This window comes from Colias croceus, chromosome 19 (genome assembly GCF_905220415.1).
Source record: "Colias croceus chromosome 19, ilColCroc2.1".
Taxonomy (NCBI): domain Eukaryota; kingdom Metazoa; phylum Arthropoda; class Insecta; order Lepidoptera; family Pieridae; genus Colias; species Colias croceus.
The window spans coordinates 7,316,714-7,333,099 of record NC_059555.1 but is presented as its reverse complement, the minus strand read 5'-3'; the positions used below and the strand labels follow the sequence as shown (position 1 = coordinate 7,333,099).

The 16,386-nt window shown below is 37.1% G+C and overlaps 1 protein-coding gene across 5 annotated transcripts; it reads right to left on the bottom strand.

Moving 5' to 3' along the window:
- Positions 1 to 1,386: 1,386 nt before the first annotated feature.
- LOC123700194 (bleomycin hydrolase) lies at positions 1,387 to 16,172 on the bottom strand. 5 transcript variants are annotated; one of them, XM_045647337.1, is made up of 13 exons: positions 15,914 to 16,061; positions 15,781 to 15,818; positions 14,964 to 15,121; positions 14,724 to 14,854; positions 13,235 to 13,349; positions 12,744 to 12,881; positions 12,153 to 12,273; positions 11,088 to 11,215; positions 10,618 to 10,745; positions 7,871 to 7,969; positions 7,438 to 7,558; positions 6,766 to 6,876; positions 1,387 to 2,010 (listed from the first exon to the last, which is right to left on the bottom strand). In XM_045647337.1, the coding sequence occupies exons 1-13, from the start codon at positions 15,925 to 15,927 to the stop codon at positions 1,888 to 1,890; spliced, it is 1,425 nt and encodes a 474-aa protein (XP_045503293.1). In that variant the 5' UTR covers positions 15,928 to 16,061; the 3' UTR covers positions 1,387 to 1,887. The 5 variants fall into 5 exon arrangements, with proteins under 5 accessions (XP_045503293.1, XP_045503294.1, XP_045503295.1 ...); XM_045647338.1 differs by having other exon boundaries at positions 15,781 to 15,841; positions 15,914 to 16,060; XM_045647339.1 differs by lacking the exons at positions 15,781 to 15,818; positions 15,914 to 16,061 and adding an exon at positions 16,151 to 16,172.
- Between the last annotated feature and the right edge of the window lie 214 nt (positions 16,173 to 16,386).

The following is a 16,386-nucleotide window of genomic DNA, read 5'->3' as shown; positions in this document are numbered from 1 at the left end:
TATATAGACGATATCATTCATCAATATGTTACATAGATATAACGATACCCAATTAAATAATCTCCTGTATATACTATGAAATCAGACTTACTATAATCGTTCATAATATATTATAAGCACCATAAAGCTTAGTTGTTTATCCAAGTTCGACCAACATTGTTAATCATTAGTAAAACACGATTATGTACTTTGTATAACTTTTGTATCTTAATATTCAATAATAATATTAAGTAATTATTACATTAGTTGTTTCTTTTCGGCGCTTCACTAACAAGGTTTTGGGTTGTGTTCATTTATTTGATTATTCACAGCATCGCTTTTTTGCGTTATGTTGAAATCATTCTTCATGTATCATTTATATTAAATAAACACGTTTCATTTAAAATGTTGTTTTATTTTCAAACCAGGTAAACAAATAAAACACATAAACATAATATAAAGAAAATATTTTATTGCAAGTTTTTAACATAAATCTACGAACATTATTGCAAACGGAAGTAAATATGAACCACACATTCTCAGACAAGTTTTTACGTAGGTATTTTAAAAGCAAAGGGCGTATTCCTTAACTTTTATTTATCTAAAAATTTGTATACAGGTGTTATTTCGACATTATAAAGGCACCATTGCAGCCCAAGATGGTATATTACACTCAAAGCACCCATTTAAAGGCACATTCCTGGAACCTTCTACTATTAATAATGTGAAGTAAAAATATTATACTTCGATTACATACAAATCAAAATTGGTTTTCCTACTTGTTTTATTGTCAACTAGCTTCCGCCCGCGACTCCGTCCGCGCGGAAAAATTAAGAAAAATTACGATTTTTTTTTCTACGTATTTTTCCGGGATAAAAAGTATCCTATTTTATGCCCAGGATAATAAGGTTAATTGATAATTATACCAAGTTTCATCGAAATCGAACCGTTAGTTTTCACGTGATGCCTGAACATACAGACAGACAGACAAAAATTTTTTTAATCACATATTTGGGCTTGGTATCGATCCAGTAACACAGTGCTATTTATTTTTTCAATATTTTCAATGTACAGAATTGACCCTTCTACAGATTTATTATATGTATAGATAAGGAATCTAGGATATAATAAAAAGCTATGATAGCTTTATTAAATCTATCTCTTCTGTTTTTTAAAACGCCTTTGAACATAAGAACCAGTAACATTAATCATAGATAACTACGACTATAGTAGTATTTAAATTAGTATTTTCTGGGCCTTGTGACACCATTTGTTAGTAAACGGTAACTATTTATGAACACATTGTAACAAACATTTTTATATGAATTAAATGAATAAGTAAAATGGCCATAATCATCGGTAAAGTGCATTATCTGGTAAAATTGTACACTATTGATTTCATTAGAAGACAGGTAAGGTTATTATTCTATTATGGTAAATTGAATACAGCACCAAAAAATTCATAAAAATATAAAATTGTGACTGAATATAATTGAACATTTTCTAATAAAAATTTAGAATACTTAAGATGAAATGACAAAGATATTTATTTGACTATTTCACTAATCTTAACTGTACCATTACAAAACAGCCCCAAAATTTTCCAGAAATTCACAAATACAAATTATTTCTATAACACATGACGTATCCTCTAAATTTTGCAGAAAAACAAGAGACCATAATCACTACAAAGTATAAAACAAAGTCGCTTTCTCTGTCCCGATGTCCCTTTGTATGCTTACATCTTTAAAACTACGCAACGGATTTTTTTAATAGATAGAGTGATTCAAGAGGAAGGTTTTAGTATATAATTTATTAGGTTTTAGACAAAGCGGGCGAAGCCGCGGGCGGTAAGCTAGTAGACAATAAACTGCACTTTCCCTACAAATCTAAGGCATGCTGGCAACACTACTCCTTGTTACACACGGGACATGCGAGTGTGCCCATCGGGTCCCACGCTGGCAACACCACGGCTTCTTGCTTGAACACATCTAGCACTTCGCTGGGAACATACTTCTTATCTACTACCACCTGTAATCAAACGGGATTTTAGAAAGTATTTTTTTTTTTTTTTTTAATTGGCACCCGTCATCACAGGGTGTTCGCGCCACCTCTGGATTATAGTCCAGAGACATTTTTTGCTATTATTTTTATTTTTTTTGCACAAATAATTTTAAAATACAATATAAAATACTTACTGGTAAAATACAAAATAAAATAAAAAAATACTGGTATAAATTACAATAAAATGACTAAATAATTGCTTAAAAATACTATAAAATTTAAATCAAAATTATTATAACCAGTTCAATAAAAGACGGCACAAAACACTCAACTTAATCCTATATCGCAGTAAAAGAGCTAAAACTAATATCACACACTATTTCTTTTTTTGACTACGACTACAATATGTCTACAATATTGTAGGAACGCATCCCTACACTTATCCCCCAGGGCGGAAGGTAGATTCTCACCCGTCATCGCCATTCCCAATTTTTGCTCAACAGCATATCTATTGCTTGCAAAAATTGGGCACTCGAGTAACAGGTGAGGAACCGTCTCCTCAACTCCAGGCTGACATAGACACGACGGATCCTCCTTCAGCTTGAATCTGTTCAAGTAGAAGGCGAATCCACCGTGACCAGTCAGTACTTGTGTGGTGTGGTGTGTGATGTCGATTTTCCCGACTACCTTGTATGCAGCAGCAGCGCTTGGGAAAAAGAGCTTCGTGACTCCAGCCGTTCCTCCTACATCGTATCTCCTATCCCATTCGCTGATCGTATCCTGTCTCAAAATACGCTTGACGAATGAAACAGGACACAGATCGTAATCCGGTTTCCTCCTCAACCCCAGAGCGGCCTCCTTGGCTAACTCGTCTGCCCGTTCGTTCCCCTTAAGTCCTGCGTGCGCCTTAATCCAAAACAGGGAGACCTCCCGCCTCTGCAATGCAGCTTTTCGGAGGGCCGCCCGTGTTTGCACAGCCAGGGGATGAGGGGAACTCAGGGTAACCGCCTGGAGTGCCGATCTGGAGTCGCTGAGGACACCGACCTTTGCCGCTCCGCTCTTGCAGGCTATGTCTACTGCTCTTTTGAGCGCTAGGAGCTCAGCCTGATAGACGGTACAATACGGTGGCAACGCAAGCTTAATGGCCTTTGTCTCGGTCTCACCTTTCCATACGGAAAGGGCGGCTCCGACTCGACTCTCAATCTTGCTGCCGTCCGTATAGACCCTGTGGACGTGGCTGTCAACCACGTCGGCATAGGTGTCCTCATCTACCAAGCCGAACGCCAGCTCTACCTGCTCTGCCGGATGTGGGTCCTCAATCGCGGGTGCCATTCGTTCCACCTCCCTGTCCCTCAACACCGCTGGGTGCGACACACCCCTCTTGATCTCATAAAGCCTCGAAGCTTCGAGTATCCTGAGATCAAGAGGCAGAATCCCAGCCAACAGCATCGCCGAGTTCAGGGAAACAGTCCGATATGCTCTGCAGATCTTCTGGGCAAAACCCCGTTGAACGGTGTTAAGCCTCTTTTGGACCCCCATCTTTTCTGCTGTGGGCGCCCACGCTGCTGATGCATACAAGATAGTCGGTTCTATAACTGCGATATATATAGTCTTAACTACTTGGGGGTTAAGCCCCCATCCTACTCTAGCTGCTCTCGCTAATAGCTTATAACGGGCGATTGCTTTTTTGCAGACGCTCCCGACATGGGCGTTGAATGTCAGGCCGCCATCAATAGTAAGGCCCAGTATCTTAATACTTTCGAAAAATTGGATGTCCACACTCCCCATTACAAGTCGTGGCCTGTCAAATTTTAATTTGCGTGTCGAGAGCAGGGCACATGTCTTGTGTGGCGCGAATTTTAGTTTATTTCTGACACCCCATTCGTCAATTTTCGTCAATGTGCGGTTTGCCTTCGTCTCTACTTCTAAAGCAGTATCTCCGTCAAACACTAGCACAATGTCGTCGTCGAAGGCCTGACAAAACACATCCATCTCCTCTAACATCCACAGCAGAGGATCCAGCAAGAGGTCCCACAGGAGAGGCCCACCTATGGAACCCTGCACGCACCCCTTGCTGGTCTCTCTACTCACTTCCACACCCGCATACCTAACTTTCACACCTCTTCTACTCAGATAGCTGCTGATCACCCGCCTCACGTTCCCCGGACACCCAACTTCGGCCAACCGCACCTTTATGGCTGGCCACCAGGCGCTGTCGAAGGCTCCCTCTATGTCCAGAGATACCACAACAGAAATCTTCTTCTCCTCCCTCCTATTTCTGATGTGGCTCACTAGTCTATAGAGGGCGTCCTCGGTGCTCCTCTGTGGCATGAAGCCATACTGATGGGGGCTTATTTTGGGCAGCAGGTAGAACCTGAGTCGGACGACCAGCATCTTTTCGAAGATTTTGCCGAGAACAGGCAAGAGGCCAATCGGTCGATAGGCTTTCGGTACCCGGTATGATTCCCTGCCCGGCTTTCTCAGGATCACAACGGTCGCCCACTTCCACTGTTTGGGGAAGTAAGCGACAGCGAGGCACCTGTTCAGCAGCGCAAGGAACCACTCCGGGTTACAATCCACAGCGTGCTGGCAGATGTCGGCAGTGAGACCGTCCGCCCCGGGGGCCTTCTTGGGGTTGAAGGACCTTACGGCTCTCTTCAACTCCTCCATGATGAAAGGAGGATCATCCGGACCCGTCGGCGGTTCGGTGTCCAAGGACTTCGCCCGACAACGTGTCAAACGATGCTCCTCGCTTTCACCACTCTCCAGGTCCACGGGGTAGAAGGTCTCCGCCAACAGTTCCGCAGAGCTTCGGGCATTGAGGGTTTCACCACCCCTCGTAAGGGGCAGATCCTCCACTCTCCCTGTGGCCCTGTTCAGCACCCTGTAGATGCCCTCCCAGACCCCCTCCCTATCCTGTTTCCGGCAAAACTCCTTCCAGCTCTCACATTGCGCATCTTTCACCGCCTTTTCATACTTCTCCTTTTGTTCCAAATACAATCCAACAACGCGGTCTCTGCGTACAGGTGCTGCGTTGCGGATCCTGCGTCTCCTCGTGGCAACTTCCTTTTTCATCTGCGCGAGCTCATCATTCCACCACGACAAGGTGAATTTCTGTGTGTGTTTTTTGGTCGGCATAGTGTCTCTGCATGTGTGTGTGATTGCTCGTGTGTATCTGTCTAATACCTCGTCTATTTGTTGTGTGCTGTGTATTGTGTCTATGTCGTGTGAAGTCAATTGTCCGTCTGACATCAGCTGGGTCAGTTTCTCATGAAACTGAGTCCAGTTTGCCTTGTGTGTGTTAAATATGCGTGTGGTTCGTATTATGTTCGTGCCTGTGGATTTCTGTTGTCTGATGCCGAATGATATGCCGTTGTGGTCAGAGCTCGTGAGACCCTCCTGTACTCTCCAGTCGCCCACTCGGTTCAGCAGATCGTCGGAGCATGCTGTCACATCCACGTAGCTGGAGTATCTTTTCCCCCCTCTGATGGTATCGAATGTCGGGATGTCCCCGGTGTTGAGTATGTGCATACCCATTGCTTCCAGTACAGCAGACACATCCCTACCTCGCTGGTCTTCCTTGTCACCACCCCACCACGGGCTCTTTGCATTCGCATCACCTCCCAGGACCATCCTATTGGAACCTAACTTTCTTCCTATCCGCATAAGATTGTCCAGGTAGGGCCCTACTGGCTTATCGGGCTCAAAGTAGAAGGACACTACAATCATCTCCCATGCTTTGGTTCTGAGGGTGGCCACAACAATGTTGTTGTTGCTAAGGCGTGCGTGTAGCTCGACGTCCAGTGAGTCGTCGAGTACTACAATACACGCCTTAACTACACCGCCCCCTTCCCCATCGCTCTGGAAGACCCTCACTCCATTGTATGTCCTCACACTCCGTGCCCCACCTACGTAGGGCTCTTGAAGTAACGCTACGCAAGCCTTACGCTTGGTGACCTCGAGCAATAGCTCCTTAGTGGCGATTTGGCTCCGCTGGAGGTTGGCCTGCAATATTCGGTACTGGAAGTACTCACCTTGGACAACCTCAGCAATACGCTACCGCCGACCTGGCTAGAGCGTCCCACCTCTTTCGTTCCACACATTCGCGATCAAAGGCACTGTGCTTCACGCTACCCTTCTTGGCCTTCGTGCAATTAATGCACTGAGGCGCTTCTCCACGCAGCCACTTGTCGCATTCAGTCCTCATATGAGGACCGGCATGTTCACTTTTTTATTTTTACATTTATTCATGTAATCCTTTTTTATGGCTTGATTATGATAATTATATATCCATACTATATTATATTATAGATGCGAAAGTAACTCTGTCTGTCTGTTACTCAATCACGCCTAAACTACTGAACCAATTTTCATGAAATTTGGTATGGAGATATTTTGATACCCGAGAAAGTACATAGGCTACTTTTTATCCCGGGAAAATGACGCAATTTCTTTTTCTTTAACTGCGCGGGAGAAGCCGCGGGCGGAAACCTAGTCTTATATAATATCTTATCGTGTCAATAGTGTAGTGGTTTTAAAAAATAAAATAACCAAATTGAAAACATAAAAGAAATACAGAAAAAGCACTATGCTGAACATGAAAGATGAATTTCACACATAATATTTGAATAATTTTATTGAGTAGTCATGTTTTTCCATGGCCATTGTATTTTTATTGAATGTATATTTTTATTGACAGTTATCAATTTTCCACGGAATTAAAAATACATTAAAATCTACATTTTTTTTTATTACATTAATTTCACTAAAATAAAATCGTACCTCAAACACAAACTCTCGGAACCAGGGCTCGGTGAGCAGCAAGTATCCCTTGTCGAACTCCTTGTCGCTGTACGAGTTCTCCACGCGGAACTTGCGCACGTTGCCTTCGTCCTGGCAAAATTATTTTATTTTAAAACATTAATTATAATACAACATGGTTATTTCATTTAAAAATACATGTTTTTATATGAAATATTAATAACACTGTAAGTTCTGTAACTAGAGGCAAAAATATAGTAGATACCTAAATGTGGATTTTTATTGACAACGAATTGCATTGCAGGAAGTCGCTAAGTAGTCGAATAGTTAAAATTTAAAAAACTTTATAAATGAAATGAGACTTATAAAAATATTTTTACCAATAAACAAAAAACTTATTTTGAGCGAACTCGTTGTAAATTATGATACTTAGCAGTTTATGACTAATCACAAAATATAAATTCTATAAATCCAAAATCGTTTGAAGGGGGCATTTTTAATTTAGTTCACATATTAGTGTCAAGTGCCACATCTGTTAGTGTAAGTGTCACATATACTAGTGTAAGTGCTAGTGAGTACTGAGTCAAGTGTCACATATACTAGTGTAAGTGCTAGTGAGTACCGAGTCAAGTGTCACACATATTAGTGTAAGTGTCACATGTATTAGTGTAAGTGTAAGTGCCAGTGTCTCACGTCAGTGCCGACGGCGGTGAACACCATGGCGTGCGTCATGCACGAGTCGCCGTACAGCAGCCGCTCCGCCTTGCACAGGCCCACTTGCACCTCCGTGTTGAATACCAGCTTGTAGTCTTGTCTGGTGATAGAGTATATTATAGAAAATCAAACATTTATTCATTCAACTAGGCTTAGTTTACAAGTCAAAGACAGAAAAATAATAACTATATATTGCATGTAAAAATCACAGTAAACAGATTCGAACAGTAATTGAACCGTTTCGAACGTTTTACAGAGAGTTACGCTACTGTTTGTATCTGTTTACTGTGTCGAATCAATCTTCAATTATCAAGTAGATACAAGTTGGACAAAGGATAGACTAGATTGCAAATCAAAAGAATGCAAGTGATGCTCGAGAAAGAGAATCTTTTCTGGAGTAAATAAAACTTACGCATCCAAGTCTTCTAATCCATTTTTCCTCTCAAAACGTTTGGACACTTCGCAGCCGAACCACACCGCCTCCCCGCCCGTTATACTGTCCTTCACCACTCTGTAAGTGGGATGTTTAATTATTTCAATAAAAAAATTATAATAAAAGAAACTTTGAAATAAAGGACGCAGACTAGAAACATTTAAATATAAAGAACACACGCTTTTAACAGTGTCATTTCCATTAAATGTAATTAGTTAATAAATGAAAAATGTAATATAACACAGAGTTCATTATTATAATCAATTTATTTTAAGAGGGCTTATTCAATTTAACGCAAGTCAAAATCTCCGCGATCTATTACGATAGATCGCGGCTTGCGCTATCCTTTTACTATGAACAGCATAGGTCCACAGGAGAGCGCCGAGCAACATGTCCTCTCTCTGGAAAGGCTCGCTGCCGACCATAGAGGAAGGATGTATAACTGAGATAGAGTGGCTACTCTGTGGTAATAAGTGCATGTATGGAACGTGCTGCCATCTGCAACTTTGTAGGATAACTAATGCTTTAAAGGGGTATATATATATATAGCTATGCAGTATGCATATCGACATTTAGCACCAGCTAAGGAGCGAAAGTATATTTACAAAAATATTACTAACACCAAGAAAAGCGTCGTTTTCGTGACAACACTCTTTTTGTGGCGTTAGTAATATTTTTGTAAACATACTCTCACTCCATAAGTTGCCTTGTAAGTTGAGTAAATAATAAATAAGTAATGAGGGCAACCAGGGGTGAGAATAAAAAACAATTTCTTTAGCGGTATTCACGTTTATTAAATTGAAATTGAGATTTATATACTATACACTTGCTAAAACCTCTAAAATCTGCTAAAACCAAAAGCTTTAGTTATTTCAGTGCAGTCACTGAAATAACTAAAGCTTTTGTTCTAAATAAATAAATAAATAAATCATTTATTGCATAAAAACATGGTACATACAAAGATATTAAGATCAGAATTAAGGAACATTCATGTTTTTACTATAACTACATAGCATACAATAATTATTATTAATTGACATAATGAATGAAAATGATTAGATATTTATAGTAAAAATACGAGTCAGGAGTATTGTCACTTAAAATTAGGTTATACATAAATCATTAGTCATACAGTCAATCAATTAATATCAATATCATTATTTTATATTATTTAGACATTTTTCATATCATACAGAAATTCATTTAGGTTGTAAAACAATTCTCTAATAAGTATTTATTTAATTTATTTTTAAATCCTGGAAGAGGAACCCCTTGCAAGTCTTTTGGGATTTTATTAAATATCTGAATACCTATATAAGGAACATTTTTTTTGTACAAAGTTAATTTAAGCCTCGGTAAAAACAAATTGTTTGGATATCTTGTTAATTTTCCAATTTCTTTATTAGTTTTAAAATATTGAGGATGTTTTTTTTATGAAAATACAAATTTCTTTGATATAAATACATGCAAGAGGCCGGATTCTCAAGTTTTTAAAAAGTTCTAAGCTTCTAGCGTGTTTTCTCCTCCGTTGAAAACTCATGATCACAACGTTCACAACAGTTAACAACAATAAAACAAGTAACAAAATAACAAAACAAAACTTAACCAAAACAAAAACTTAAAAGATAACCAGATATATTTAACAAAAACAATAATTAATGAGATAACCTCGAAATCGCATCAACGTCCGTCCGAAAGTTGAAAACTATGGTTGACAATGACAGTCGCACATCATTACAAGATGGCGGCTTTTTTTTAATTTTAGTTATACCCTAGTTATACCACTCACCGCCCGCGTCGCTGTCGTCTATGCGTTTACATGACAGTTTTGAGTGTGCCCCCCCTGCTGCCGACTGATTTTAATCGGGTCGCGCGCAGTGTTTTATCGTACTTTAAAAAAAATTGTAGAAAAATAATAGAGCTACCTTAGTTGATTTTTAAAATTTTATCTTATAAGTAAGACGTTCTTTTATTGCAATATGTATAAATTATATTCAACTAAGTCAAATATCTTGGTGAAAATAATCATTTTGTCGACTATAATTTCTAAAAAAATTCACATTGTTCGGGTTTTAATTTCGTAAGTTAGGAGTCCAAAATAAAAAAATCTTTTAACTAACTATTTTAATAAGGATTTTTGCAGTTAGTTAAAAAAATGTGTGTTAGATCTGTCAGCAATTTCAGATATTTTTAGCTTCGAAATTGACACTAAAAGTGAAATCAAGTAATCATCGGCTCAGTTATCTTGATGGTATTCACAAATACTGTATTAATTGAAAAAAACTCTTAACTAACTATATAGACAGTAAAATTTCCTAAAATTATTAGTAATTCATATGTTTGTAAGATAAGTGGTTGATGGACAATCTGGTTTGAAAAATCACATATTTGAGCCAAACAGCGCACGGACCGCGTACACGGCCTTAACAATGAAAATAAAACGAAAAAGACAGCCTGACACTCTAAAAAAGCGTCGCTCTATATCCCTGCTTATTTTAAACAAAGAAAGCACCTAAAAAAATAAAATTTCTAGACTAGTCTATTACTAGACTAATAGGATTTAAGATTTTTTTAGTATCTAGATACTAAAAAAATCTTAAATTAAGATTAAGATTTTTTTAGTATCTAGATACTAAAAAAATCTTAAATCCTATTCAATCTACAATATTCATAAAACACAATGATGTTTTGTAATAACACAATAAGTGCAAAAAAATAAAACTCACTTAATAAGCGTCTCAATAGGCTGATTGTTGTATGCCGTTTGTCTCCCCCCCACCACGTTGCCGAGACACTGCAGCGTGTATAGCGCGCCGAACGGGTTCGATTCCCGGGGGTCGCTTACTAGACACACCTGGGGTGAAAAATAAAAATAGTTGGGAAATAACTACAATTGAAATATAATGTTTTTTTTTTGGAAATGAACATATTTGAAAAATAATGATACAATTATTAGGTTACATAATATTTAAACATGAAGAAATAAAAAATATATTTAAATTATTTGATATTATTAACATGATTTTACATGATGAAAAATCAATCAAAATACAAAATTGGTAATAAATATATTATCTTCAATCTCATTTACAAGTACTGTAATAATCAAATTATTTTTTATTGTTACTCATATTTTAGTCAAAGCCAAGCAAGCAAATACAATATCTCAAGACCGATACAAAAATGAAAAAATTACCTTATCATCAACATTGAACAACGGGCGAACATGTTCATTGTAAAACTGCAGCGGAGAGATCGGACCAATCTTGTTGTATGCCTTCTCCTTGTTGTAGTACTCGAATGTGAATTGTTCTGGCGGGGTACCTGTGGAAATGATCAAGTTATTATTAGACTAGCTTTCCGCCCGCGGCTTCGCCCGCTTTATCTAAAACCTAATCTATATATATAAAACTCAAAGGTGACTGATGTAGTAATCTATCAACGCACAGCCCAAACCACTGGACGTATCGGGCTGAAGGCATACAGGTAGATGTTAGGACGTAGGCATCCGCTAAGAAAGGATTTCCTGAAATTCTTGCGGGAACGGGGAAAAACGGGGATGCACGTACAAAGTCGTGGGCGGAAGCTAGTAAGTTTTATACTAAAACCTTCCTCTTGAATCACTCCATTTATTAAAAAAACCGCATCAATCGGTTGCGTAGTTTTGGATATTTATGCATACAAAGGGACATAGGGACAGAGAAAGCGATTTTACTCTGCTGCTGTAAACGTACGTTTTGACTTGTTTTTCTTTATTGCTGCTGAAATATTATTTGTACATTCATCTGTTCAAACTTTCATTTATACAAATAATATGTAATATGAATTTCGAATATACAGGGTGTCCCGCCGTCGGTATACTAAGCTCAAAGGAGGTTAGTTTTGCATACGCTGAGTACGTAAAAAATACGCATAAATTCCCGACGCAGTTTTTTTCAATTCTTAATACTCTATGTGTACACTGTACACCCATAACAAGCAACCCGCCCAACTTGCCAGCAGCACGTGAGCTATCGTTTAAGATTATGTTTTCATAGACAAAATGCTCACATAAGAGAAGCGGTATATGCCGGCTGCGCGAAGCTAGAGAAGAAAACATGGATTTTCAGGAATAATTATGAAGCAAACATTTTTTAACGTAATTTTGTTGTTATAAGTAGTTTTTATGTGATCAGTGTATGCAAAACTACAAGTCCCTTCGCGCTTAGTATACCGATAGTGGGACACCCTGTATAAGTAAAAAGAATGAAATAAATGTTACCCAAGCAAGTAGCTACAATGTGGTAGATGACTCCAATCTGCTTGTTAATGGTGGCTTGTATTTCATCGTCACTCGCTTTGTTGGCAACTAGTTCACGTAGCTCTTTCGCGAATTCCCGCAGCTGAAATTTTTAACAGAATTGATATTTTAGACAACATTTTTTCTTGATATCTAATATCTTTAATGTAAAAATATTTTATACATTGTCAGTGCTATAAAAATGTATACTACCATAGTATAATTACAAAATTATATTCCATACCATTAATAAATAATATTTAATGAATGAATGAATCTTTTTATCGACATTATTTCCAATCAACAAACAACCCCAAAGTATCCAAAAAATATTTATAATCTGTAGTCTATACTAATATTATAAAGCTGAAGAGTTTGTTTGTTTGTTTGAACGTGCTTATCTCAGGAACTGCTGGTCCGATTTGAAAAATTCTTTTGGTGTTAGTAAGCCCATTTATCGAGGAAGGCTATAGGCTATATATTATCATCACGCTAAGACCAACAGGAGCGGAGCAATGCGGGTAAAACCGCAGGGCACAGCTAGTAATTAATTATAATAAAATACAAATATACCTTAGTTTTAATAATAGCGTTCATGTGCAAGCTCCGTCTTGAGCTGAAAGACTCCGGGAAGCACTTTTTGGGCATCACACCATACTTGTTAACGAGGTTCACTATCATGTCCCATTGACCACCGTCGTTTATTGGATCCTAGTGAATAAAGCACTTGTTAAAAAAAAAATTACGTTTTTTTTACTGTAAGTTGATAAAATTTCTTGATATTTTTGTCTGACTAAGATGAAACCAAATGGAGCTATTTAACTGTAATTTTCTTGTTTGGGTATATCGGTTAGTTGCTTATGTATTTTCGAATTGTACATAATATAAGCAAGTCTTTCCGCCTTGTACATAATATATTTCTTATATTATAAACATTTCCTCTCATATTAAACTAGTTAGTATATTCCTAAGTGCGGTAAAATCAACTTAAGGGTGAATGTAACTATTTTCATTTGGTTGTCAAGAAACACTATAAGTCAGGTAATAAAAAACAAAAAATGTACCTTCAACAAGAAGTTAACCAATCTCCCCTCAAGTTTCTCACCCTGCTTCGCCGTATTAACGATGTTGTTCAACCAGTAATGGGACCGTTCTATTTTATCCCAGAAGAACAGATAACTAAAATAATATAAAAAGGATAATTTAAATTAATGGTTGACAATTTATAGTTAATATTGACTACCAATTTTGCATAAAACATTACATTTGAAGGTTTAGCATGAAAATTCGTGAAATAAAAAACACATAAAGGGAAGTCCCATGTCCCCAAGTGGGGTAAGGGGCAGATGCATTATGCATACATCTGTTTCACTGGTCGATTTTCTTTAGGGACAAGTTGGTGATCAGCCTTCTGTGTCATGCCAGACCGAGACATTTTATTTTCTTCGTCTCCTCCGGGAATCGAACCAAAGACCCCTCGTTTCTACGCTCACACGTCAACTGTACCAAGGAGGCAGAGGTGAAAAAATACATAGTATGCAAATAAGAGATAAGAAACTAGTCCTTAGTCTACAACATAGTTGAAATCTGTACAAAATGATGGTAAAAGACGGTATGAATTGCAATGCAAATATGCAATACTGAATATTTGTTTATCATATTTAGATCATAGCTTATCATATGACTTCAAAGCAAAGATAATTTTATACCATTGCACAACTGTTTCAGCTTTATCTATACTAATATTATAAAGCTGAAGAGTTTGTTTGTTTGAACGCGCTTATCTCGGGAGCTACTGGTCCGATTTCTAAAATTCTTTCGGTGTTAGATAGCCCATTTATCGAGGAAGGCTATAGACTATAATATATCATCACGCTACGACCAACAGGAGTGGAGCCACGGGGGTGAAACCGCGCGGAGCAGCTAGTTGATAAATATATCACAACTTTATATTATTCATAACTCACTATTTTTATGTACATAAGTTCCTTTTTGAACTGATTATTATTAAAGGCCAATTTGTAAAGGGAATTTGAAACACATTAGAGATAAAATAAATGAATAATAATAAATAGTTTATCAATTCCATCCTGGCCAACACTGTAACCTTATATTAATTACTATCTGTTGCCTACAGCTATGCCTGCTTAGAAAAGATAAATTTGCAAACTTTCAACCCCTTGGGGGTAGAATTGATAAATGCTTGCTTAGTGGATGCCTACGTCCTAACATCTACCTGCATGCCAAATTTCAGCTCAATACGTCCAGTGGTTTGGGCTGTGTGTTGATCACTATGGCAGTCAGTCAGTCACCTTTGAGTTATATGTATTTGGATTCTACATCTATAATTTAAAATCATTTATATCTAATGACGACATCCGCAGGGTTGCTGGGCAAAACTGGCGACAACGAGCGAATGATCTGGCTAAATGGCGTGCCATGACTGAGGCCTATCTGGACATAGGCTTCAGTCATCAGTGGACAAACATGGGCTGATAATGATGATGATGATGATATTGAATGCTTTTTGAATATAATGTATGAATTACTGACGTCTGCGAGAACTCAAACTCTTCAATGCCATATTTCTTCATAAACGGCAAGCGCATAACATTGAGTGCGGCAAATAACCAACAACGGCCAGAGTTCTCTTGATTTGTCACTGGCTTGCCTTCACTTTCAACCTGAAATAATGAAAATAACTGATTAAAGCTTGTGGAAAGACTAAGATGTTCTGTATTGACGTTCATAGAATGAAGAAGAAATAAATCTCTGATTCTCAATGAGCTTTACCTTGATGTTATAGACATGTAAGGCAGCATCAGTCTTCCGCTTGCTGATGGCCACTTCGAAGGGATCAAAGCGAGTGCACACATTCTGAGCGAGCTCATTTTTTGGACACTTATAGAAATCATCTCGCAGTTTGTTCAATGTATCCAAAGTGAGGGGTTCTGGAACAAAATCAAATATAAATTACTTTTTTATTGTTCTATACACTTAATAGTAGAAGAATTAGTAGTCTTAATGTTTTTGTGAGTTCAATACAAACTAAAATTGATATAATATGTACTAAATGATATGTATTGACTAAACTATACTACGCTTCGCTGAAATCTTTCTGTGTTTCATGTTAAAATATTAATTATAAATAAATTGGTATGAATATAGTTTAATAATTAGTAGAATTTATCTACAACACATACACAATAATACAAACCATGCATCTTATTTTTTGAAATATCTCCATTATTAAAATGATCCAGCTTGAATATTTATTTCAAACAAATACCTATAGAATATCTTAAATATTAATAATCTTTTTACAAACTCACTTTTATTTAAAGTTTGTTTCAGTCGTTTAAAATATGTGAAACAATCTTTGTAATTAAATAATTTCGTACAATTCATTTAATGGGACCTTCAGTTTTCAAGTATTGTTTCTATAAAAAGGTTAAAAAAAGAGATTCTACTGCGATTTTTTTTGACATTGCCTATGTTACGAATGATTTAACGCATAAGTATTTATATTCATGATAAGCGGGCAAAGTAAATGGAAATAGCTGAAGTATGTTATCGTGAATTATTAGTTAAAATTTAATAAAAACCTTACGTGATGACATTGTTCGATACACTTTTCTTGTACAACCTCTGTAAAGTTGAAATGCACTTGTCTTGAATGAAACAATAGACTTAATTATCATTTGTTGTAGTGTAGTGTATTCACCGGTTAAACAAATACTCACCGGCAAATATACATAAACCAATGCCAACAATGCAATCCAAATTCCAATTGTTTTATCTGCTTACTGCTACAAAAATTACTACTACGAAATACGAATTATGAGACAGATATACAATGAATAGGCAAAAAATAACAGCTGCAGTATTAAAAGTACAAACAAATGTAATTTTTATTTCGAAAAAAATAAAGATTATTTTTCTTTGTATTAGAATCTTATTATTATATCCTTTTCACTTACTCAGTTCCATACTTCTATAGACTATAGAATAAGAGGTCGGTTGATGAACTTTGCAAGTGCGCACAGCTGGCAAACAGCTGTTTAACAATAGCAATTAATACACATTAGACAGTAATTAATAATTTAAATTAAGTAAAATTCCAATTTCCCTAACAAAATAGCATATTTCAATATGAATTATTTTTAATGTTTGCTGTTCGAATTTTAACACTTTAAAATCATTTTTTTTAAAGTGG

Coding starts and splice junctions, on each gene's coding strand:
- LOC123700194 (XM_045647336.1), bottom strand. CDS start 15,871: ATGATAATTAAGTCTATTGTTTCATTCAAGACAAGTGCATTTCAACTT. Junction 13,350..14,723: donor GAGTTTGAGTTCTCGCAGAC/GTCAGTAATTCA, acceptor ATATTATTTTAG/TTATCTGTTCTTCTGGGATA. Junction 7,970..10,617: donor CCTATTGAGACGCTTATTAA/GTGAGTTTTATT, acceptor TCCCACTTACAG/AGTGGTGAAGGACAGTATAA.